General features: G+C 49.7%; 1 protein-coding gene across 3 annotated transcripts; it reads right to left on the reverse strand.

Annotated features, from left to right (window-relative positions):
• Positions 1-894: 894 nt before the first annotated feature.
• UBE2G2 (ubiquitin conjugating enzyme E2 G2) lies at positions 895-21,078 on the reverse strand. Of its 3 annotated transcripts, none has more exons than XM_080937766.1 (6): positions 20,960-21,078; positions 13,605-13,640; positions 13,469-13,514; positions 5,177-5,295; positions 3,292-3,432; positions 895-2,413 (listed from the first exon to the last, which is right to left on the reverse strand). In XM_080937766.1, exons 1-6 carry the CDS (start codon positions 21,000-21,002, stop codon positions 2,301-2,303), a joined length of 498 nt encoding a protein of 165 aa, XP_080793892.1. In that variant the 5' UTR covers positions 21,003-21,078; the 3' UTR covers positions 895-2,300. The 3 variants fall into 3 exon arrangements, with proteins under 3 accessions (XP_080793892.1, XP_080793894.1, XP_080793893.1); XM_080937768.1 differs by lacking the exon at positions 20,960-21,078 and adding an exon at positions 20,684-20,896; XM_080937767.1 differs by lacking the exon at positions 20,960-21,078 and adding an exon at positions 18,497-18,580.
• Positions 21,079-22,967: the final 1,889 nt, after the last annotated feature.

Genomic DNA, 22,967 nt, shown 5'->3' on the forward strand with positions numbered 1-22,967 from the left:
TCCCCAGTGTGGGTCACAGTTTGCAGGTACCTCTGGCCCTACACCACTCAGCCAGAACCAAGCCACACCATCGGACAGAGGCTGCCATCCTGCCAGCACAGACAGCTGTTCTTCTAAGAGTCCAGGCCACCAGACTACCTCATCCCAACCATGGTAATCCATGTTACACCCCCCCACCCCACTGTCCCTACAGGACAGGGTTTCCAGAACAGTACTATCTCAGCCCTTCTAGGCAGCCTCCAAAGCCTCCAATTCGTGGGCGTGAGCATCCACAGGCAGCCGTGCACTGTAGATTGTATCTGTGACACATCCCAACCAAGTCACCAGTAAGCACTCACCCCTCCACAGATATCAAATCAGGAATAAGGCATGGCTGCTGGTGGTGCCTCGCCTGAGAACTGAGTAGAAATTACTGGAATCACTGGGCTCGTCAAATACCTGGATTCTGAGTCAGGTTCAACAGTGCCTGCAGCTTTGAGGCAGCACTTCAGGAATAAGCTGAGGCCTTGTGGGGATGCACAACTTTGATACCAGTATTCAAGGGACAGAGGCAGGCAGATCTAGTTCAAATCCAGCCTGGACTAGTGAGTCCCGTGAGAGCCTGTGGTGAGGTGAAGGCAGAATGAGCTGTGTGAGGCGGAAGCAGAGCACCATCCGATGCTGCTGGCCACCACCTCAGACCACCTTGCTCACAAAACTGTTCCACGCAGTTAAGAGGTTGTCACCAAACACACAAATGTCACATCCAAGTTCACGGGCTCCTGAGCCCTGCCACCAGCCCGAGGAGAGGACCTTCAGTCCTGGAGGGAGCAGGGAAAGCAGGAAAGAACACAGGAGAGAGAAGGAAACATGAGGTTCCCGAAGATTACAAGCAAGCACCACATAACCTTGTGAGGACAGGCACACAATTTTATTTAACAGCAATTAAAGTCCACCTCAGAAGACGGACACCAGAGAATTCTTTTTTTTTTTCATTTAATAAATACAAATGAATAAAAATACTTTGTTTTGTAAAGAGACTGCCTCTCTTCCTCCCCCACTTGCCAGGGAGGCCCGAGGATGGCAACATGCCCCGTGACCACTCTGTGTGTGGACACCTCCCCACACAGACCACTTCCTTACAGAGAGGGTGTCACCTCAGTGGCCTACAAATACTATTTCGGTACAATTCCCTTCTGCACCTCCCAACACCAGACTGTTACATTTCAAATGGACCGGACTCCCCCGAAAGAAAGCACAAGGTCCCCAGAGGTGCCCACCCGGAGCCCCAGAGCTGGGAACTGCTAACACCATGAAGCATGCATGCTGGCCACTGACATGTGGGACAGAGCAGACAGTGCGCAGTGAGATCTGCTGTGCACCCCCAGAGAAGCTGCATCTTAAAAATAGAAACTCGTGTTTAAATGTAACCTGTTTAGAAAAGGCCAAGCATCCACTTACACCACAGATTCGTTATTGCTTGTGGGGTCTGCTCGGGCACTGTCGCTCAGAGGGTCCTGCTGTCAGACACCCTCCACCCGTGGCCTGCACCACAGCAGCTTCCCAGCCCATCCAGTTCAGAAGGCCCACCTCTGCAGAGCACCTAGTGGCAGATTCCCTTCCAACCCTGACAGCAAAGAACAATTTGATCCAAGAGCTAAAACGTGGTGCAGCCACGATGTTTATGCAGAGACCCCAGAGGAGCCCCACACTGAGGCTCGGGCAGTCCCGCCTGCTCTAGTGTGCACCAGTAACTCAGACACAGATGCAAGCAGAAAAAGCAGCAGTCTTGCCAACACATGTTCCCTATTCTCATGAACCCATTTACAAAGCACCCCCTGGAAGGGGCTACGGTGTCGTCTGTGATGCACACAGTAAGCCTCTGTCACCATGCCAAAGGCAACCTAGACTTCTAAATGCAAAGTGTTAAAAGAAGCTCAGAATGCTTCCTGGGACACCTGGGGACCAAGAGGCAGGGACGACAAGCCTGCACTGCTTTTTCCAAGGCCCCATGTCCTCAGAAGGAGCAGCATCGGTATCCAGTCCCTGGCGGACGACAGGACAGGTCCTCAGTACCGCAGGAAGGAGCAGAGCTGAGGAGCCATGGCTGGGAGAGGTAGTGAGGACAGCCTGGGCCCTCCCTGAGGCGCGGCAGGAGGAGTCTTTTTGCAGCGCAGTAGCTGTCATATTCCAGTCATGATCTCAGGGAGCCGCCTGTCTGGGGTGGAAAGGAAGAAACAATGGGGACCGTGGCTCTGCAGCTGCCTGTGCTGGTGTTGGCATGGCAGCACTAGACTGCTCAGTGTGCGCACGGTGTAGCCTCAGAGCCCCAGAGACTTCTGTACGATCTGCTTGGCGATCTTGTAGAACTGCTCACGGTCGTCCCGCCACATCTTGGAAGCATCTACGTTTGCTCCACTCTCATCGTTGGGCTCTGAGAAGAGAGGGGGCTGTGAACAACAGGGTGAACAGCCTGACCCCCATTTCATCTCCAGGGTCACTGTGAGTAGGAAAGTGGACTTCCAACACAAACCAGGGCCTTCTGCTAATGCAGCCCTTCCCCACCAGCAACCTGGGGCAGCCCCTTAGGGGGACAGGATCCCCTTTTCTTCCACATACCCCAAACTTCTCTCGTCTGAATCCTGCTCCTTCTGCACCTCCCCAGACACTACAGCCAAGCTCAGGTCAGCTATACAAGTCCTCACACATCAGCTGAGGGCTTTGAGGGTCTGCATCCTTCAGCCCCTCTAAATGTGCCCATTCCCTGGGCCAGGAGTGTCCAAGTGTCTGAACACCAGACTGAGCACAGTGCTTTGCTCCTATCCCAATCCCGGCACCCACCAGCTCCACATGATGGTCCTGCTAAGGCACAACTGAGGAATGGCATCCAAGGTAGCTCCCAGGCTGCCCACGAGGCTCAGTCCCAGGGTTTCTGGCCCTGGTCAGTTGATCCGCAGCCCCAAATGCCTCCTCCTCCCTTGTCAACTCGTAGTGTCCTAACTCATTCCAAAGTAGCCAAGAGCAGCACTTCTGCAGGTCAGGGTTACACTCTGGCCAGTTACTACGGCTGGGTTTGTAAGCTTTTGAAGGCACCTCACACTGGGGTATCTGTGTGCATCATACCTCTCTGCACTGTGACACACAGTGGGGCCCCAATAAATCAAAATGCCAAAGATGAAAAACTAGTAAACTGCAGCCAACAACCTGAGAATATACCAGCACGTCTTACATGTCTATAATCCTGGGCCTTTGCTCACACTTGGCAAAGAATAGGCCTAGTACCACGACAGGAAACAGACCGCATAGGCTCACCTGCCAGCATGCTCACCACAGAAAGCAGGATCTTCTCCACACTCTGCACTGGGCTCCACCGCTCGGCACTGCTCTCATAGCCCATGGGATCATCCCCTGGGGCATGCAGGATGGAGATGCAGACTCTCCCGTCAGGATAGACTGCAAAAGTCAGAGGCAACCATGTGAGCCCAGAGACGGGGTCGCTGTGTGGGGAAGCTCCACAGACCGAGGCCCAGATGTTTGCACAGCTGAAACAGGAGTTTCCTGTTGGCACAGATCCCAGAGAGGCCTGCCAGCAGCAGACTAGACCTGTCACGGACTCATCAGGTCCTATGGTCCCTGACAAGGGGGGCGTAGGACCAGGTCTGTCCAGCACTGAGCAGTCACAACTGGATTCTACCTTGTTACATATTTCTCTGAGCATTATCACCTAAAAGAGGAAGTGAAAGATGTATAGAAAAACCCCTTCTCAGGTTCCCAGAGATCAAGATCCTTCACGGGGCCTGCAGAGCCACCCCCATCACCAAATCCATGTCCCTGTAGCTAGAGCAGAGGCAAGGCAGCTGAACCCCTTAAGTCCTGAGAAGGGGGGTGGCGGGGAACTTAGCACCAGATCTGGATCAAAATTATTTTCACAAAATACAAAGGCATCCATTTGGGCTGGAGAGGCAGCTTAGAAGTTAAGTGTTGCCTGCTCTTCCAGAAACCAGAGTTTGGTTCCCAGCACCCACATGATAGCTCAGAATCATCCTTAAGTCTAATCCCAGGGGGGTCTGACTCAGGCTTCTGGCTTCTGTCTGTTACCCAGACATACATACAGGCAAACCACCCATACATATAAAATAAAACCTAATAAAAATGTTTTATTTTTACAAAATAGAATACCCTACTTGAATTTCCGCTCCATAGGCAGAAAGATCAGGATTACTAATGGCAATGAAAAACATTTGCAAGAAGGAACATTATCCCAAATACCATCATTCAAAATATAACACACTGTCCATTTCTCTTATGTAAGTTTGGCTTGGGCACAGAAGCATGAAACTCAGCACTTGGGAGACAGAGACAGGAAGGTCAGGAGGTCAAGGCCATCCTGAGTAATATAAAGCCTCCATCAAATTTCTCTTATGTATAATACCTACCAGTAAAAGGAAGAAAGAAAACTCCTAATCCCAATGAAGGAACAGTCACTGACAGTATTATGGTGCCCCCTTCCAGACACAGAGACGGAACTCAGAGTATGAGTGAGTATTCTCCCATTTTCCACAGCACTTGTGTTCCCGTCCCAAACCTGAGTGACAGAAACGGTGCCTCTAGGGATGTCTAACATGTCCTCAGTGTCTACACCCAGGCTGACTACAGATTGCCTCTACTCTGCTGTAGGACCACTGGGCTGGCTCCGCTTTTTAATGTGCATGACTCAACAGCATGCTGTGTGTATGTCTGTGTACCCCAAGGCAGCCTGGTTCCAGAGAGGCCAGCAGACGGTATCAGATTCCTGCAGCCTCAGCTGTGAGCAATATGGGTGCTGGGAACCTAATGTGGGTCCTCTGCAAGAGCCGCAAGTGCTCTAAGCCACTGAGCCATCTCTAGCCCAATTCCAGTTTCCACCATTAGAAATGATTCTGTGACAAAGGCCAATGAAGGACACAAAGCACTCAAGGCCTGAGAATGAAAGTAAACCCATCAACACAGGACGGCTGGGCCAAACAGCCGGTGTTACGTCCATACGTTTCCCCCTTTGCACTAAGCTGACCTTCAAAGCGGTGCTCCTGGTGCTCACACAGTAACTCACTCACAGTTTAGAGCTAAGAACCGCTGCAGAGAGGCTGCAGCCGTGAGCCTCAGGCCCTCCCTGCCCCTTCTAAACAGTGCAGTGCCAAGTGCAGTTAGACATACTTACTGTTGGGGTGGAACATCTCACAGGTGAACCTCATTTTCGGAGGGCTCAAGGGGTAGTCAAGTGGGAAACTCAGGATGGCGGGAAAAACACCAAACTCAAAGCAAGTGTCTTCAGGGCCCCTGCAAATCAGAAGAGAGACAATTGCAATGCTAGCCACAACTTAGACGTGGGAGAGGGATGCTATCGTGGCCTAAAACGGCCCATGGGAAATCTAAAGGACTGCAGCTTCCTTTGCTCTCCCTGGAGAGTCCATTTTGGTCCATTTCAGCCTGAGCTGCAAACAGCCTGAAGCTCGGCCGCAGAGCTTTGCACGGCAACTGCACCATAGAGACTCAAGGTGACTGCAGGTCCTACAGAGGTGACTGCGGGCATAAGGTCCAGCTCCTAGGAGGATTCGAGGTATGAATTTTGGCAGATCGTAATCAAGAAGAGTCTCTACACACAGATGAGGAGTGGAGTAATATTTCAAAGGATATTTTAAATTTTGAAATATGTCTAAGACGTGTGACTTTTAGAACAGATAGGGCACACATGTGATCCTCAGCTCACACTCAATGCACGGCAGCCTAAGGCCGCAGCAACCCCACCGGATCCTAAGACTCCAATCTGCTCCAGCCATGTCCTAATATGCAAATCGCAGAAGTGGACCAAGCCATTACAGAAGCCCTAGAGACTGGGATACCGACTGAGACCCCTGAAGGTGGAGAAACAGGAGCAGGTGGGATGCTGCCAGAAACCCACCCCGCCCTTCCAGACCTTATTAATGTGACCCACGTCAGCAGTTCAGAAGACACTGTCCACCACATAAACTCAGTAAGGCAGAGGTGCTGGCTGTAAGCTTCCTGCACTAGTGTGGGTGAGAGCATTTCGGAACAGCTGGCACAGCAGTAGAAACAAACCCTGCACTGTTCACACTGTCTGCAGGGCGGCACACTTGACTTAACACCTACACTCTCCAGGCAGACGCAGGGGGATTTAAAGTTGGAAACCAGCATACAAAAAAAAAAAAAAATTTTTTTTTTAATTCAAATATATGCTTAAAAAGATAAAGAGCTCTGTTTCCCTGTGTAAGCAGGTCTAGGACAGAAAGACCTCCCTACAGGATTTCCACAGACAGGATGCATGTTAATCCTTTGCTCACTAGAAAAGATTCTTTCAAAGCACAAACTTATCTGGATGTGGTGGAGCCTAATGTCTAGAGCAGCCTGGTCTACACAAGATCTTGTCCCAAAACCCATGGTGAGCTAGGACGGGAGGCGTGGCTCAGCTGTTGAGCTCCTGCAAGGGACGGGGTCTGGTTCTCAGCACTGCACCGGGGAGCTTGTAATCGATCGCATGCACTCCAGCGCCAGGAGGACCCAACTCTGTCATCTGTGGGTACTTGCACTTAGGACACACATGCACACATACATACAGATGCACAGATACACTTAAAAAGTAAAAAAACACTAACTCTGGGGGGGAGCAACCCGGGTTGAAGTAAACAGTTGAATCTTGAAAGTGCTTGTTGTACAAGCACCAGGACTTGACCCTTGGATCACATGTGCACAGGCAGAGTGGCAGTTCTAGATTCTGACCCAGACACTGGAGAGGCGGAGCCAGGGGGAATCCCGCTGGCTTACTGGTCAGCCAGCCTCAGCCAGCCTCAGCCAGCCCCAGGCCGATGAGAAACCCTGTCCCAAAACTCAAGCTAGACAGCTGTCCTTAGGCTAATGCCTCCATATACATGCATGTGGCGCAGATATGCACTTGCACACACACATATGTACACACACACATACACACATATACAGACACCTCACACGCAGATGAAACACCTCTAAAAAAGACAGCAGTACAAATCTGCTTAAAGTTTTGATAAAGTTATTTTATTTTGGATCAGTAATATACAGATCTGTAAAATACGAACTGCGCTATTTATCACCACAATTAAGAAAAAGAGAGAAAGACAAAATTTTAAAAAGCTTTAATTTTGTTTGCAGTCACACCCAGAGCTTCGAAAGAACAATGCAGTGTCTTTTAAGCCAAGTTTTTCTTAGTGACAAGCCTTGACTCTAGAAAGCAATCCTGTGCTACTTCAAAAACATCAGTGACTAGCTCTCCTGCTTGGAGGGATGACACAAGGCCTGCCAGTCCCCTGGGGCTGTGGCACCAGGCCAGGGCAGAGGATGTGCTGGAAGTAGCAGCATGGCCGCCCTCACAGGGTGTGGTCTAGCTGAGTCTTCCTCTCTCCTGCTGTGAGGGTCTAAATGGACCCTAAGCTTTCCCTCCTCTCAGTCAGTCCAGCACCAAGGCTGGGTAACTGTCACCTATGAGCACTCCCCATCCTTTTGCATTAAGAGGGTCAAGGGGGCTCACTCCTTCACTGCTGTGCTGAGCCCACTGAGGAAAAGCCCATGAGCAAAGCCCATCCCCAAACTGAAGAAGTTTATGGACGAGGAGCTATCACTGAGGTTAAACAGTGGGAGGCATGCACAAGGAACACGGAGGCTGTGATCCCGTTAGGAATCTGTGATTGGAGAGTATGTGGGGACGGTAACCAGTGGGCACCAGAGTGACATCGGAACGGAAGGAAACAGCTTCATCATGTCACACTTGGTAAGTGTCCAAACAGTGGCTGCTCTGCACTGGGGTCCACACCCGTCCCCAAATGCCTCTCTGGTTGATAGAGAATTGGGCCATGCACATTTTCATATGAAACTTTTTGTTACGAAAACTTTTATGATACTCAACATAAAAAGCTGGTCAAGGGTCCTGCTGCTATTTTACTCTTGAGGCAAGGGGGTGGGGTGCACAATGCAGTCCTTAAAGCTGCACTGAATAAACAAAGGCACTATCCTGGAAGTAACCTGGCTAGCTAGGCCCAGCACTTGGAAGGCAGAGGCAAGCAAACCTCTGTGAGTTCAACTCCAGCCTGGTCTATATGGAGAATTCTAGGCCAGCCAGGAGCACATAATAAAGAAATCCTGTCTTAAAGGGAGAAACAGAACCATACACAAGCTGAGAAAGAGAAGACACCCTGTAGGGCCTCATTATACCTGGCACCTCTGAGTCTAGAGTGAGAAAAAAATAGGTAGTGTCCTTGGAATGAGCTCCGTGGCATCTGCTCAATGCTTTGATAACAGGTCTTTGTTTCTCATAATAGGGCTTTCTTTAAAATTAAAAAAAAAAAAAAAAGTCTACTGGGTTGTTCATAGCATCAGAAGCATGACCCGACATTTCCTCAAGTGCGCCCACATCTTAAATAGCAAAGCTGTTTGTGAACACTCAGGCTTACTACTGGTTTAAACTGGGGTTTCTCTCTTTTCCAGCACGCCTGCCATGTGACCAGGTATGCAGGTGGTAAACTATGCAGGGACATGCCTGCAAAGGTGGGAAATGCCACAACAAAGCTTCCTGCCCCAGAGCAGAGAAACAGCCCAATAGAACATTTGAACAAATTTCGCTCCCTGCTTCTGGGAGTAAAGATCCTCACCCCAAAGAACAAGAAAGGAAATTACCTGAAGCACACACCAATCTCTGGTGCCTCTTTGTCTGTGAGAGAAACACGTGCGGAAGACAATGGCCCAACTCCTGCCCCAGCCCTCAGCCCGTCCTCCAGAGTTGCTTCAGACCACACCAGCAACACCCTTGTAAGGGAGGAACTCGAGGAACTCCAGCCGGAGCTTACCTTTCACTTTTAGATGCTGCAAGGTGAACCCTGTGCCTGGAAGGCAGAAGTTCAGAGCAGCCTCCTGATGCTACAGGCTGTTTAACACCTTCTGCCTCTGAACCCCTACCTCACCAGGGCCCAGAAATGTAACAAGGGGATGCATGCAGCATACATCTAGCCCCATGCCAGGCTGATGACACTGGCTGGCTAGGTAGCAGGGGTCATCAGAAACTTGTCTGATCCCAGGATGTAACACCTTGTTAGCAACAGGACACCTCACAGGAAACTGGGACTAGAAAAGGGACCACATGCACCTTTGCTGTCCAAGCAAGTTGGATAGATAGGGACACCCTGCTTCTCCTGTGGTATTCAAAAATGTCTTCCATGGCTAGAACCATGATAATAACTAACAGGGTTTGTTCCATCGCAATTTCAGGTCAACTCTATCCAAAGGAGTTACAGCCACATCCTAATGTTTTTTCAATAGAGATATTGCTTTAAAAAACAAAACAAAGACCTTAAGCACACCTGCTGTATTAGAAAGGCACTAAGTCTGTCAACTATTAAGAACGTCACAGTGAATCCTAATAGAGTAACAGCATTCACTTACCTAAGATAAATGCTGGCCTTACTCATGCAGGAATGTATGCGAACACAGACATATGTAAGGAAAAAGGCAAGCACCTCTGTCATCCTGTCCTTCCCCGGAACACTAGGCACTGCGTCTCTGCAGCTTTAGATTGTACCGTGGTGTGTGAGTGATGGGAATGACGGTCTCAAGGCTGAGATTCTGAAAACCCCGAATAGACAAACACCTACACTTACAGTGCTACTCAAGCAGCAACATCCTACAAACTCATCTGATGACTCCACAAAACCCAACAGGAACACTGCAGAAAATGTCATGTGAATGGAGATTCAGGACACGTGGAACAGCATGAAGTCTAACAAAAAGAACAAGGCTGGAGCTACAACAACCAGACGGTGAGGTGCGTGTGTAGGGATGGGCACAGAGGACGTCCAAAACTAAGGCCTGGCATCACGCTCTGACAAAGACACCAAGATTACTTACTCAATGGGGAAATTCAACAGAGACTCTGAGGCATGTGGACAGCCACAGGCAAAGAGTGAATGAAGGCTGACTCCTCAGTTCTCCATACAAAACTATAGAGGTGTAGAGAGAGCTACAAGCTACTGGGGTAGCCAGCACTCATTGTCAACCTGACAAAATCTGTAACTACCTAGAAGGTAAACCTGTGTCTGCTTGGGAGGGTTCACCTGGATCAGGCTAACTGAAATGGGAAGAGCCACCCTAACTGCTGTCCAAATAAAAACGGTGTTAAAGGCCAGAGATAGATGCTCAGTGGTTTAGAGCACTGGCTGCTCTCGCTGGACCCAGTTTAATTCCCAGCATCCATATGGTGACTATCCACCACCCTAACTCCAGTCCCAAGAAAACCACGTCCCCTGGCCTCCACTGCATCACATGCAATACACACACACACACACAGAGACAAAACGCTTCACATGAGCACTCACCCCTCCCTGCTTCTGGACTGTGAGCAGAACATAATCCCCCCTCCCTCTCCGCTGTCCTAGAACCTGCTCTGCAGACAGGCTGGCCTCTACCTCCTGGGTGCTGGGATTGAAGGCAAAGGCGTGTGCAGCCATGGCCTGTCAGCCCTTTCTTTCCTAACTTACTTTTGTTGGGTATTTTATCAGAGCAGTGGAAAGGTAACTAATACAGTTACTAAGTTTATAAGGAAGTAGGAAAGAAAGCCTCTACCCGTTGGTTATGTATGATACTAAAGCATGGTCCACTGAAGGAAACCGCTAAAGCAGCTAAAAGGTGGCCCAGTGATTAGGAACACTTGCTGTTCCTGCAGGACTGAGTTCAGCTCCAAGAACTCACATTGGGCAGTTCACAACCATCTGCAACACCAGCTCCAGGAAACCCAACATGTCCCCCAAGCACCTCTGTACTGAAAATGTGGTCCCGGCTGGCAGCGTCACTAGGGCTCTGGCTTCGTCCCAGGGTGAAGTAAATATGAGCACTGAGCAGGCTGTTAGAGGGCTGGAGGAAATAGGTCCTGAGGTGTCAGGTACCTCTGAAGATGTGTCTTGTCCCTAACTAGGCCTCCCTTTCTGCGTCCTGGCCACCATGAGGAAGCTGCTTCATCTCACGCAGGCTCTCACAAACAGTACATTGCTGTGTCTGGCATTTGTCACCATGATGAAAACATGGTGATACAACTAGCAACAAGCCTCCATCTACACAGGAGGACCCAGGCATCAAAGCCTGCCTCAGTGCTCGGCCTGCACAGGAGGCAGGGGGGCAACGGCAAAGCCAGTCCTAAGTACCAGGCTTCCATGACATCTAAAAATACCAGGGACACAGGAGGCCCTAGAAACCAGCCAGAATCTGAAGGAGAGGCCCCCACTCACCAAAGAATAAAGCCCAGCCAGCTCTCTGCCAAAACAGCAGGGTGAGACAAACCCAGAGGAGGACAGTTAATTCCTTGATAGATGTTCTAAGAACATTTGTAACCGGCCTCTTGTTTGTGAAGGGTCTGGAACAGGACCAAACCCACAAAGTCACTAGATCTTGAAGCAGGGGAATTCCATTCTAACGCAAAAGCCTTATTCAAACACAAACGTGCTCTCCCAAAAATCAGTTCTAATTACTTTTTAAGACAGGTTTTCAAAATATTTAACTTTATACTGTTTATATAAAATTAGTAATAGTTAACTCAATAGACTCTTAACAATGCACTTGCACTTTTAAAAATCCATACTAGAGAGCTTAGCTGTTCTTTAATAAGCTTCTAAACCCATCTACTATGGACACATATGAGCCAACACCGTCTAGATATTACAGACTCACCGGGTGCCCTGACCTCCGCAGGCCTAACAACCGCTGCTCTTACGGCAGGCGTGCCGCTCTGATGGCATATGAGCAAGTGCAGGTGTGTCTGTGTTGACACAGAACATGACAGATGAAACAGACAGGCCACACATCACTTCACACACATGGTCACATGATCATATGCTTCAGTTCACACACATGGTCACCTGCCTCTTTAAAAGCAAACAAGGCCTGGGGGCATGGCTGGGGGCCCGCAGTTTGATCCCCAGCACTGTAAAGTGAAAGGAAAGTAACTGAGCTCCACCTGTCAGGCCCACAGCAATGACCTGACTTGGGGCAGCCCTGGCTACAGGCTTCTATCATCCCACAGAAAAGCAGCAGAACCATTCCTCTTGTCTGGCTTCACCAGTGTGATCCAGTAATAAGCAAGTTCCAGAAATTATTCCTAAATTTAAAAAATTTATTATAGAATATTATCAAATTTTCTGGGGTTTGTCTGGTTCATTGTTTGGGTGGTTGGTTAGCTGACTTTTTTTGTTTTGTTTTGTTTTTGAGACTTTGTCTCTCATACAGCCCAGGCTGTCCTGGAAATCACTGAGAAGACCAGGCCGGCCTCACACGCAGGTACCCATGGCCTCTCAAGTTAAAGGCTTGTACCATTACACCCAGCCAGTTTTTCTATTTTACTAGCTCTTGTGATTGTTACAGCTCAAGGTTTCTGGCATCCACCGGAAACTTGGGACATCTTCCTCAAGGACACAAGGCACAACTGTACCACACTGCACAAAGACTCCAGAAAACTTAGAAGTGTGACCTAGCAGACAGTAAGGGCTGAGAAACATGAATAAAGCCTGCTGTGCTTTCTCCAGGTCGTGGGGAGAGATGGTTCAGCAGGTTAGAGCACCTGCTGCTCTTACAGAAGACCCAGGTTCAATTCCCAGCACTCACATCAGGCAGCTCACAACTGTCTAACTCCAGTTCCAGAGACACTGATAACCCCTTTTAACCTTCACAGGCACCAGGTACACATCTGTACATGGACACTCATGTAGGCAAAACACACGTACCCACACGGATACTTAAAAAAACAAAGCAAAAGCACTCTATAGGAAACTGTAGGTTGAGTACAGTGTTTTAGGGAGCTGCTTCAACGATGGAGTCATATGAACCCCAACTTCTGGCTAATCACAAGTTCCAGACACCCCCGGGACGTGCCCTCTCCAGGCGGACAGTGTCATGACTGCTCTGGATCAAAGCACACTAGCAGCACTCTGGGGAGAGACCCTAGCTGGGGACACAGAAGCACCCACTGTGTGTCCATGAGGTGAGAGCACAGGGCTGAGCTGTTCTTCCCGAGAGCAGCACAGACTAAAATCACCATCTAGGCTGGGTGCTCGTGGTGCACACCTTTAATCCTAGCACTCAGGAGGCAGAAGCAGGTTCAAAGCCAGCCTGGTCTGCAGAGCAAGTTCCAGGACAGCCAGGGCTACACAGAGAAACCCTGTCTTGAAAAACAAAAAACAAAACTAAATTTAAAAAAATTTTAAACTATTTTGAAACTACATAGAACTAATATTCACAACTAAATTTTTATTGGTTCTAAGGCAATGCTATACTTTGAATCCACGCTGGCCTGGCTTCTGCCCACGGATACCTAAAAGCTATAAGGCCCACTTGAGCCTGGTCAACAGTCAAGAGTTCAACATTCAGAGATTCTGATGTCTAGTTCCCAGTAAAGCATCAAAAAATATATATAATCACATAATTAACTTACATGATCAATGCCTCCCATTCAAAAAAATTCTCTTCATTCATGGGGCCTACAGAGAAAGAAAAATTACCACATCTTAATTAGAAGACAGCTTTGGCAACTGGAAGAAAACCATAATAAAATTACCCAAGCTCCTTACCTGCTACAATTCCTTCTGGAGGATTCAGGGTTAATTCTATAAAGGTAAAAACAACACACAGCCATTACCAAACAGAATGTGTGTTCCATTGTCACTTAGCAAAGCACTTCTGTGAATCATAAACTACAAATTATAGGAGACACGTCTTCCAAGAGATACCTCATGGTCCCCAAATGAGTGTCCAGGCCTGAAAACAACATGGCTCTGAGCAGCTCTTTACACAGTGAGAAGTGGAAATAAAGGGGTGGACTGCCCCCCAAAGTGTTCCTGCCAGCTCTTCTGACAATGCTCACAGATCTAAAACAGGATATTTTCTAATTAAATGGCATTTCCTAGCGTTTTAAGAGTTGGCACAAACCTCTGAATGTGACAGGGCAGAAAGATGAGGCCATGCTCAGGTTGCAGGGAGACTGACCCCTCTCTAGGGAGGAACTAGCTGTGCCACCACCCTGCAGCTCAGACAATGGCCGACGAGCCCACTCCAGTGCCCACTCCAGCAGCACAGCTACCCCAGGCCAGTCCTGCTCCAGACCAGTGCAAACTCTGCGGCAGTGGCATGCCAGCTCCCGGCATCATGGTCTTCACCTATGTCGTGTTCTGATCTCGGGGTGTTCCTCAGAGTCAAGGGTTGAAAGCAGGGTAGCAGAAGTGGGGTGGGGAGGAACAGGGTCTTCATAAGAGGTGGGGGAATGAGGTAGTGTGTGACACAGGGTATGTGACCCCAGAGTCATTACAGAAACAGGTAGCTGCTTGACCCTGTGCTCAAACCACTACAGTTACCACAGTGTGGGCCACCCACAGCCTTCCCACTGCCTGCTTTTGAACTCTGAAATCCAGAAATAGGAGGGGGAAAGGCTTAGTATCACTATGCAACCTGGACTGGCCTGGACTCATTATGTCCCAGGCTGGCCTCAAACGTGCAGCTACCCTCTGGCCTCTGCCTCTCAAATGAGAAATGTTTGTATTCGCACCCCCATGCCTAAGTGAACATCTGCTTAATAAAGTTACTCATATCAAATACTGCTGTGGTAATGACCATCAGACGAATGTAGCCTGTGGACACATTTGGAAATGGGGAATGGAAGAAGGAGCAGCCACATTAGGACAAGTCAGAACACAGTAAGAAAGCCAGGGCACAATGCACTCTGCTGAAGATACAAAAGACCTACAGAGCCAAATGATGGTCTCTGAGAAACCAAAACATTAATAAATCTCTGCCAAGTAAGATTAAGGCAAAAGGACCAGACACAAAGATCGGAAATAGATCATCCAAAGAAACTGAAAGCCAGTAAGAAACGAGGAGCTGGTCAAAGTTGCTGAGGTCAGCATCCATCCATCCTGAACTAGTTTCTACACGTGCAGACAGAGCGTGAGTCTTGCACAGTGAAACTCTTAAGAGAGACCAGAGAGGCACGGACGCTCTAACAGGAACATACGAGATGATTGAGGCTGTCTTTGATTTCACAGAACAAACCTTAATTTTACTTTGAAAGGCTTCAGGGCACTTCTCACTGCCCACCCTGCTGCCCCTTGCAGTAAGTTCTACCTAATAAGCTGTGGAAAGGTAAAGTGGAAGAAAAGGGGGCTGTGGACACAGTCAGCACAGGAACTACAGGGACTCTGGAAGGGACTCAAGGCCCCACAGCATGAGGCTGTACATCTAGGCAGACCCTGGTGTGCAATCAACTTTGTTCTCATAAAGGTAAGCAATCCATTACCACAGGCTGGGCTGGCTAGACTGTGGGAAAACTGACGAAGGTAAAACGATGCCACACAATGTTGGGGGCTTCCAGCCATCACCCCCAAAAAGGAAAAGAGGAGTAAGTTGAAAGACACACAACAGAGGGTGAGACTATGGAAAGGTCCAGCAGGGGACCTCTCCAGCCGCTAAGTCTGACGGCCACACATGGAGGAGAGAACTGGTTCCCACATGAATGCCATAGCTTGGGCACTTCCACACCCCCAGCACACACCATAATCAATCTAAGCAGAACCTAGTGAAGGAGGAGTGGACAAGGGCTGGAGAGATGGCTCACTGACTAAGAGAATTCACTGCTCTTACAGGGAGGAGCCTAGGATTGGCTCCCAGCACCCACACGGCAGTTCACAACTATCTGTAACTCCAGTTTCAGGGGGATCCAACACCCTTTTCTGGCCTCTGAGGACACTGTACTCAGGTGTGTACTTTAACACATGCAGGCAAACACTCATGGAAACAACAATAAGGTTTTTTAAGTGAATAAGAGCGTCAGGGAGATAAGAAGAAAGCCAGCAGAGAGAACAAGAGAACTGGTACAGTCAGATGTGTGCACTCTTCAAGGAGGGGAGGAGCGGACATCAGGTACCATGAAGGCTGTGAGCACTGGCTGGCAACCGTTAGCTAGTGTCCCTCGGGACTCTTCACAGGAACAGACCGGTTAGAGAAGCAGTTTGCAGTCATTGGAGTCTAGACCTCTGATTATAACACTTAACAAAGGACGCAGAGATTCTGAGCTGCTGAAACGAGGGAGTGGGGGGAAAGGCCCGATGCTGTGAACAAAGAGCACCTGGGGCAAAATGCAGCTGAGCTGTTTGTTTTGTGGGAGTTCCCTTTGGACCGTGCCTGGGACACTGTTTCCTCAAGCCTGCAGCTCCGGACTGGCAATAGAGACCTAGGCTATCTGCGCGGCCATTTCACCCACTTTGCTATCCAGCAGTGACCCCTGCTGGTCAGGGACGAACTGCAGTCAACATCAGGCAGGCTTCAGAACAATGTGCACACACAAAACCACAGTTCCGTATTCAGTGATAAATACAGGTTTCAGCAGAGAAATAATTACTAACCATATCAGAAACTTTCAAAGACCATTCCCTGAAAGTGGTGATTTTGTAAAAAAAAAAAAAACTTTTCTCAAAAGTAGATTAAATAGCCACTGCACGTACAGAATATAAATTGTTCTCAAACTTGGTGATCCCATTTCTAGAAGCCTTGACTGGTAAAAACAAAGATGGCTGCAGAGTTACTCCTTCAAGAAGCTAAAACAATATGAGAGCCCCAAGGTCTACAATGGGAGACCAGGACCATCCGGAGGTCACATCAGTGTGTTCTACACACTGCACAGGAAGCCACTGGACACTGAGGAGACAACCAGGTGAAGAAACTACATCTCAAGTAAGGCCACTAGGTCCTAATCCAACCGCCCGCGTCCCCGCTGAGGCCTCGGGTAAGCAAGGTCTACTGGGCGAGTTCCAGGTCAGGTAAGTACATGGAGAAACCCTGCGGTGAAAAACAATGGAAGGGGCTGAGCGGTGGGAACTGGTAGACTAGAGAGATACACCGAACAGCTAGGCAGTTCCTCTCACACTAGCCCGACATTTCGAAAATGGGATTCCACAGAGACAAGAACACGATGTTCACAGCAGATCTTGTTGGCACAGACAAAAGTTGGCAACATCCCAGTGGTCATCAGGAAGTAAATGTTTAAACGGTGCAGCCGGACCATGCAATGGGCTGACTCCACTCTAAAAAAAGCACCGCTGGGCTGGGGAGATGCTGTTCCAGAAGACCAGGTTCAGTTCCCAGCACCCACTCACAACTTCAGTTCCAGGAGATCCAACTCCCTCCTCTGGCCTCTGCAGACACCAGGCATGCGCTTGGTACACAGACATTCGCACAGGCAAAAGACCATATGCACAGAATAAAACGAAAACCTCTAAATAGAAAAGGAACGCTGCCACTGCCCCCTTGTCTGTGAAGATTCAGGGTCAACAGAGCCCTGGAAATAATCAAAACATCAGTGGAAATTCCCACAAGTAAACAACCAGTACATTTAAAATGGCGATTTAGAGAACTGTAGTGAAATCTGCCTGCCGAGCCCTGCCAGGACTTTTACACAACAGTTGTAACTGCCCCGTCCTATTTCGTCACTTGCTGCCGTAAGGGTAAGGGGACACTGCAGCACAGACAGGTCCAGGGCAACACTGCTGAGGGCAGAGCCCGGAGGAGGGAAGCACCAAGACTCCAGTGAGTGATCGGTACTCCCTAGGAGGGGCAGGGAGGAGAAGGGAGGGGAGGGGAGAGAGGGGACCCAGGGCAGGGCATTTCAAAGCTGCTATTATTCACAGCATGGATGTGACACACTCGAACATACAGGATCCTACAGTCCAGCAAGAAAAAGTCAGCCCTGTGTAAAGCCTGCCAGAGACAGCCATTTGGCAAAAAAGGCAGAGACAGCCTTTTGCGTACGTGAAAGGATGCTGCCGCCTCACTCATAATCACTGACACACAGTCCAAACCACAGCATACCATCGAACACGTACCAGACAAGGTGAAGACCCGAAAGCCTAATACGTAAGTGAAAAGCCTAAGCACCAGGATGCCCAGCTGTGATGGGCCATGACACACACCAGAAAAGCCACAATGAAAAACAGTTCGGCGTATCTGGTAAAGCTGGCTGCTCACTCAGATGCTGCCTGGGTCTGAATATGTTCCCAATGCAAACCCGCACCTATGCACCAAGAGATTTTCAAAACAGCTCACAGCCGCAGCACTTACAAGACTCAAAATGCAAGTGACTTCAGTGTGTACAAGCAGCAGGACAGACAGAGTCTGGTTTATTCATAAAAAGAAATGTGCTCAGCCAGGAGAGGGAAGTGTGGTCACAAGCTTCAAGAGAAAGGAAACTGAGACAGGAGGCTAGGTAAGAGGTTCCAGGGCAAAGCAAACAAGAAACATACACTGTATAGTTTCTATTAAGACAAACAAGGGAAAACTGTGCGCTGCCCAGAGATAGGCTGGCACTCTAGGCCACTGTCATGCTCTGTTCTGCAAGCAGGGCCTCATGGACACCGGACCGTTACTGTAACAAAGTGCCTGAGACAGACACCTTACAGAGAGGAATGTTTTGGCTCACAGCTTTGCTCTGGTTCATGCTCCCGTTCTGATGTACTGCCTTCCGTTCAAGCCTAGGGAGCCTCAGTGGACAGACACTTTCTGCCAAGTCTAACAAGCTGAGCTCGAGATCCCCTGGATCCACACAGACCGAAGGGAGAAGTGACTCATGCCAGGTGTCCTGATGTCGGCACATTCACAGGGGCACTCGCCTGCCAACACAAATACACAAAAACAACTAATTTTAAAACAAGCTCAAGTCTACCCCAAATTGGGAACGGTAACACTGTCTGGAACATACTGACTAGATTGGGCCCTCAGCCAGTGACTTGACTTTTCAAGTGGAAAATCTGAATACCAACACACCCAGGCTAAGGTGGCCACAGGATGGGACAGGAGAAGTAGGAGTTACACTAACTCTGCCGAGTAACCCAAGGCAGCCAGCACTCACTCTAGAGCTGAGAGGCAGGAGAGACCTTCCCCAAGCGCTCACCTACCTAGGGTACAGCCCAGACCACAGCTGCGGTTCTAATTCTACCTCCAAACCCTGAGACGGTTTCAGCTACGGTGAGCTGTCTGGGTGGTGACAATGTTACAGAAGCCCTGGGCCACTGTGCCCTTTGTCTGTCACAGTTAGAAGAAAAGCTGTGGGAACATGTGACAAGAATTCAAGAACACACAAGACTCTTGCAGAGGAACCAAGTTCGAGTATCGGCACCCCTGTGAAAAAGAGGCAGGCTTTATTTACCATGGGTGCCTGCAGCCTGAGTTGAAGGCAAGGGTGGGAACAGGAAAATGTCTGGGGCTAACTGGCTGGCCATTCTAGCAATTGATGAGCTCCAGGTTCAATGACAGACCCAGTCCCAAGGGAAGAGGGTGGAGAATGACAGAGTGGGGCATCCAGTCTCCTTCTCTGCACAGGACACTGCACTTGTACAAGACAGCCATCTTGGGAGCAGTCTGTCTTTGCTTGGCTCTTTTTGTGATGACCACAAGCGAGTCGTTTTACATGTTAGTCAACTGCCTGTAAAATCAGGGAGCCCAAAAAACATCAGGGCTGAAGAGATGACTTGGAGATGGCTGTCCTTGCAGAAGATCCAGGTTCTAGTCTGGCACCCACACAGAGGCTCACAACCAGCTGTAACTCCAGTCCCAGGGGATCTGATGTCATCTTCTGACATCCACTGGCACCAGGCGCACATACGGCACACTTACCTACGTGTAATCAAAACACTCAAACACAAAGTAATAAAATTTATGTTACACAATAAACCACACCCAAGGTCATATCACCTCTAAATCTACAGTATGGTCAGGTATGTAACCTGACCTTTTACACCATAAGAAAAGAAACCTACACAAACCTTTTACACCATAAGAGAAGAAAAACACTCATTGGGACTTTTAATGAATTCCAAGGGCTCAGGAAAGGGGGGGGGGATTGGGGGGGGGGTCCTCGATCCTCATGCTTAGTACTGCTGGGTGAATTTCTTTCACTGCTGCCACAGGCTTAAACAATATCCATTGATGACCTCATGGTTTCCATGTGTCAGCCGGCCTGGGCCCAGCCAGGACAGCTGGGCGTTTCAGGGCTGCAACCCAAGTCCATTCAAGTAGCTGGCACAACTCAGTTCCATATGGCTGTAACACTGGTCCCAGACTGGGGCCAACTCTTAGCTCCCAGCCCCGTTTTCCTCTTCCAAACAGCCACAGCAGGTGGAGCCCTCTCCTCGGTGAACCCTCTGAGCTCCTCGCCAGCCTTCCTATTTTCGGTTCCCTCTCAATCCAAATTCTTTCTCACACTGAGATGATTCACCACAACCTAACTTCAAACTAAGTGACAATACGTTTTGTCTGACACAGAGCTGAGGCTTTTGAGGATAAAATTTTCTCTAATGTGAATACCCTTAAGTAGATGCGGCTAAAACTTAAATCTCTGTCCCGGGAGCCTAACTGCTGTTCCCTTTTTTTTTCTTTCTTTTCTTTTTAGATGAAAGGGATTGATGTTTCTCAATCTAGAAACAGGGTTGAAAAAGCAAAACAGAAACACAGATCCGGATCCAAGGAAACGGTCCGGAGCCAGTGTCTAAGAAACTTTGCCCCAGCAACTCGCACCTGCAGCGTGGCCGGAGGTTTGAGTCTTTATTTTGCTTCCTTTTAACTTTCTCCCCAACTCTCCCCGACCTCACGATTACTTTACAGGGATTACCGGGTACTCGGCCCACAGCATCAACTGTCCGGAGGGCAGATGCGCACAGGGGCTCAGGGACCAGGCCCCGATCGCAGGGCCGTGGCGGCGCTGGCCCGGGTCGCTTCTGCGCCCAGGGCCTGCCCCGCTGCACCCGGCCGGGGAGCGCAGGTGACGGCGACAGCCCGGCCTTCTTTCGGCACGCGGGCTCCCGCAGCCCGCCCTGCCCAGTACGCTCGGCTACGCCGCGGGCGGCTACGGGGAAGAGGACGGGAACCCGGGTGCCGCCTGACTCACGCTTATACTCGGCCATCAGCCTCTTCAACGCTGTCCCCGCCATCCCGCGGAACCTGCGTTCAGCAGCCTCGCCACATCCGCGCCGGTCCCGCCCGCCCGCACCGACGCCCACGGCTGCTTCCGGGTCGCGGCCTGCAGCCACAAGTGCATCCGGGACGCGCGCGGGTGACGTGGCGCGCCGGGGTGTGTCAGACAGAGGCTCGCCGCTGTTCATCTCACGCTCGCGGGTGTCACGGCCCCGGCTGAAGGAGCTCGGGTTCCAGCATCTTGTCGGCCGGCCTCACCCTCCCCTTCCGACGCCGCAGCTCGCCCTGTGGCCCTTCTTTAGACTTGAAAAATCCTGCGAGAGCGAATGGCCCATTGTGGATCGTTCCTGAATGAAACATCTCCTTGTGCTTGGCACGCTCCTCGTGATTGGCTGTGCAGATCGTGAACCTTGAGGCCACCACTATGTAGAGCTCGGTGTCCTAAAACTTATTTAACCCAGGCCGGCCTCGAACTCAGAGATCCCGCCTGCCTACCTGTCTCCCAAGTGCTGTGCCACTACACCTGGCTTTTGAGACCCAAGTGATTTGAAGATGACACTTTTAGCAAGAAAAAGTACCTTGGTTTCCCAAAGGAAGGATAAAGTTCCCGGGCCATATCCTGCCCTCTCTGGCCAAAAAAAGTCAGACTCTGCCAAGGAAGCTGTACTTCCTCATCGTAGGGAGCTACCAGATAGATGCTTGGTATCTTCTTGGGTGCACAACTGCTTTCCCTGAGTGGGCATGAGGGATACAGCTCGGGACACGGCTCTGGAAACAACGGGGCTTCCAGGACTAGGTACATTGGGACGCTGATACAGTTAAGTAGCTGTATCTCAAGCATCCACTGAAGTCAAAGATTTGAGGCATTAGGTTCATCTCCTTTGCCGTTTTTAAAAAGAATATTAAGCTGGTACTCCTCCAATTAGTAGAGTGAAAAAATCACTCAAGCATAACCCTCCCTCCCCGTGCCACACCCACAAGACAAAGGGAGGCTCCAGTACACACAGTTCGTCCTGCTGTTGCCTGTAGGAAAAGCACAAGCTATTCCAACACATCCAAATGATGTGGCAGCCCTGCTTCCCTGGGACAATTTGAATGTGAGATGTGAGACGTGCCCATACGTCTGAACACTGGTCACGGTGGGACTTTTAACAGATGAGGCCTTGCTGGAGCAAGTGGGTCATTTGGGGGTGGGGGCAAATTGTGAGATTCGGATCAGCTTGGTTTCTATTTATTTCTGCTTCCTATTCAGCTACTGTGTGAACAAGCAGCGGTCACACATTATTGCTGCCTTGGAACCACTTGCCACCATTATAGACTGTGTCCCCTTGAATCCCGAGACAGAATTAACTTCCCTTACATTGTTACTTGTCAGGAACTGATCCCAGCAGCACAAGAACAAAAGAGTAAAGTAGTATCATGAACTGAGGCCACTGCTGTGACAAGCCAGCCCATGAGGTAGTTCTTCAAAGCTAGGTTTTGTTGGTTTTGGTTTTAAGATTCATTTTATGTATATAAGCACACCATCGCTGTCTTCAGACACACCAGAAGAAGAGGGCATTGGATCCCGTTCGTGGTGGCTGGGAACTGAACTCAGGACCTCTGGGAGAGCAGTTGCTGCTCTTAACCACTGAGCCATCTCTCCAGCCCCAGCCAGAGCTAGTTTTAAGGAGAAAAGACTGAGCTAGACTAGCCCTAGAACGGTGTGAGCAGGGCTGAGAGGACCATGCTGGTGGGAACCGGAAGTCCAGAACGCCAAGAAATGCAGCAAGTCAAGAGTGCTCAAGAAGCTTCATCCCAGAGGTGAACGAGGATCGTATCAGAAACTCAGCCGGCAACCATTGCACGTCACACCCTTGTGACAGGGCGACACAGTGTGCTTTTCTCCACCTCAGACTCTTGCTGAGGCCATTTTAGATTTAGCCAGAATCTGATCTCTTGGATGGGAAGCCCCATGGACAATTATTCTATTCTAGGAACCA

This window comes from Micromys minutus, assembly GCF_963924665.1.
Source record: "Micromys minutus genome assembly, chromosome: 25".
Classification (NCBI taxonomy): domain Eukaryota; kingdom Metazoa; phylum Chordata; class Mammalia; order Rodentia; family Muridae; genus Micromys; species Micromys minutus.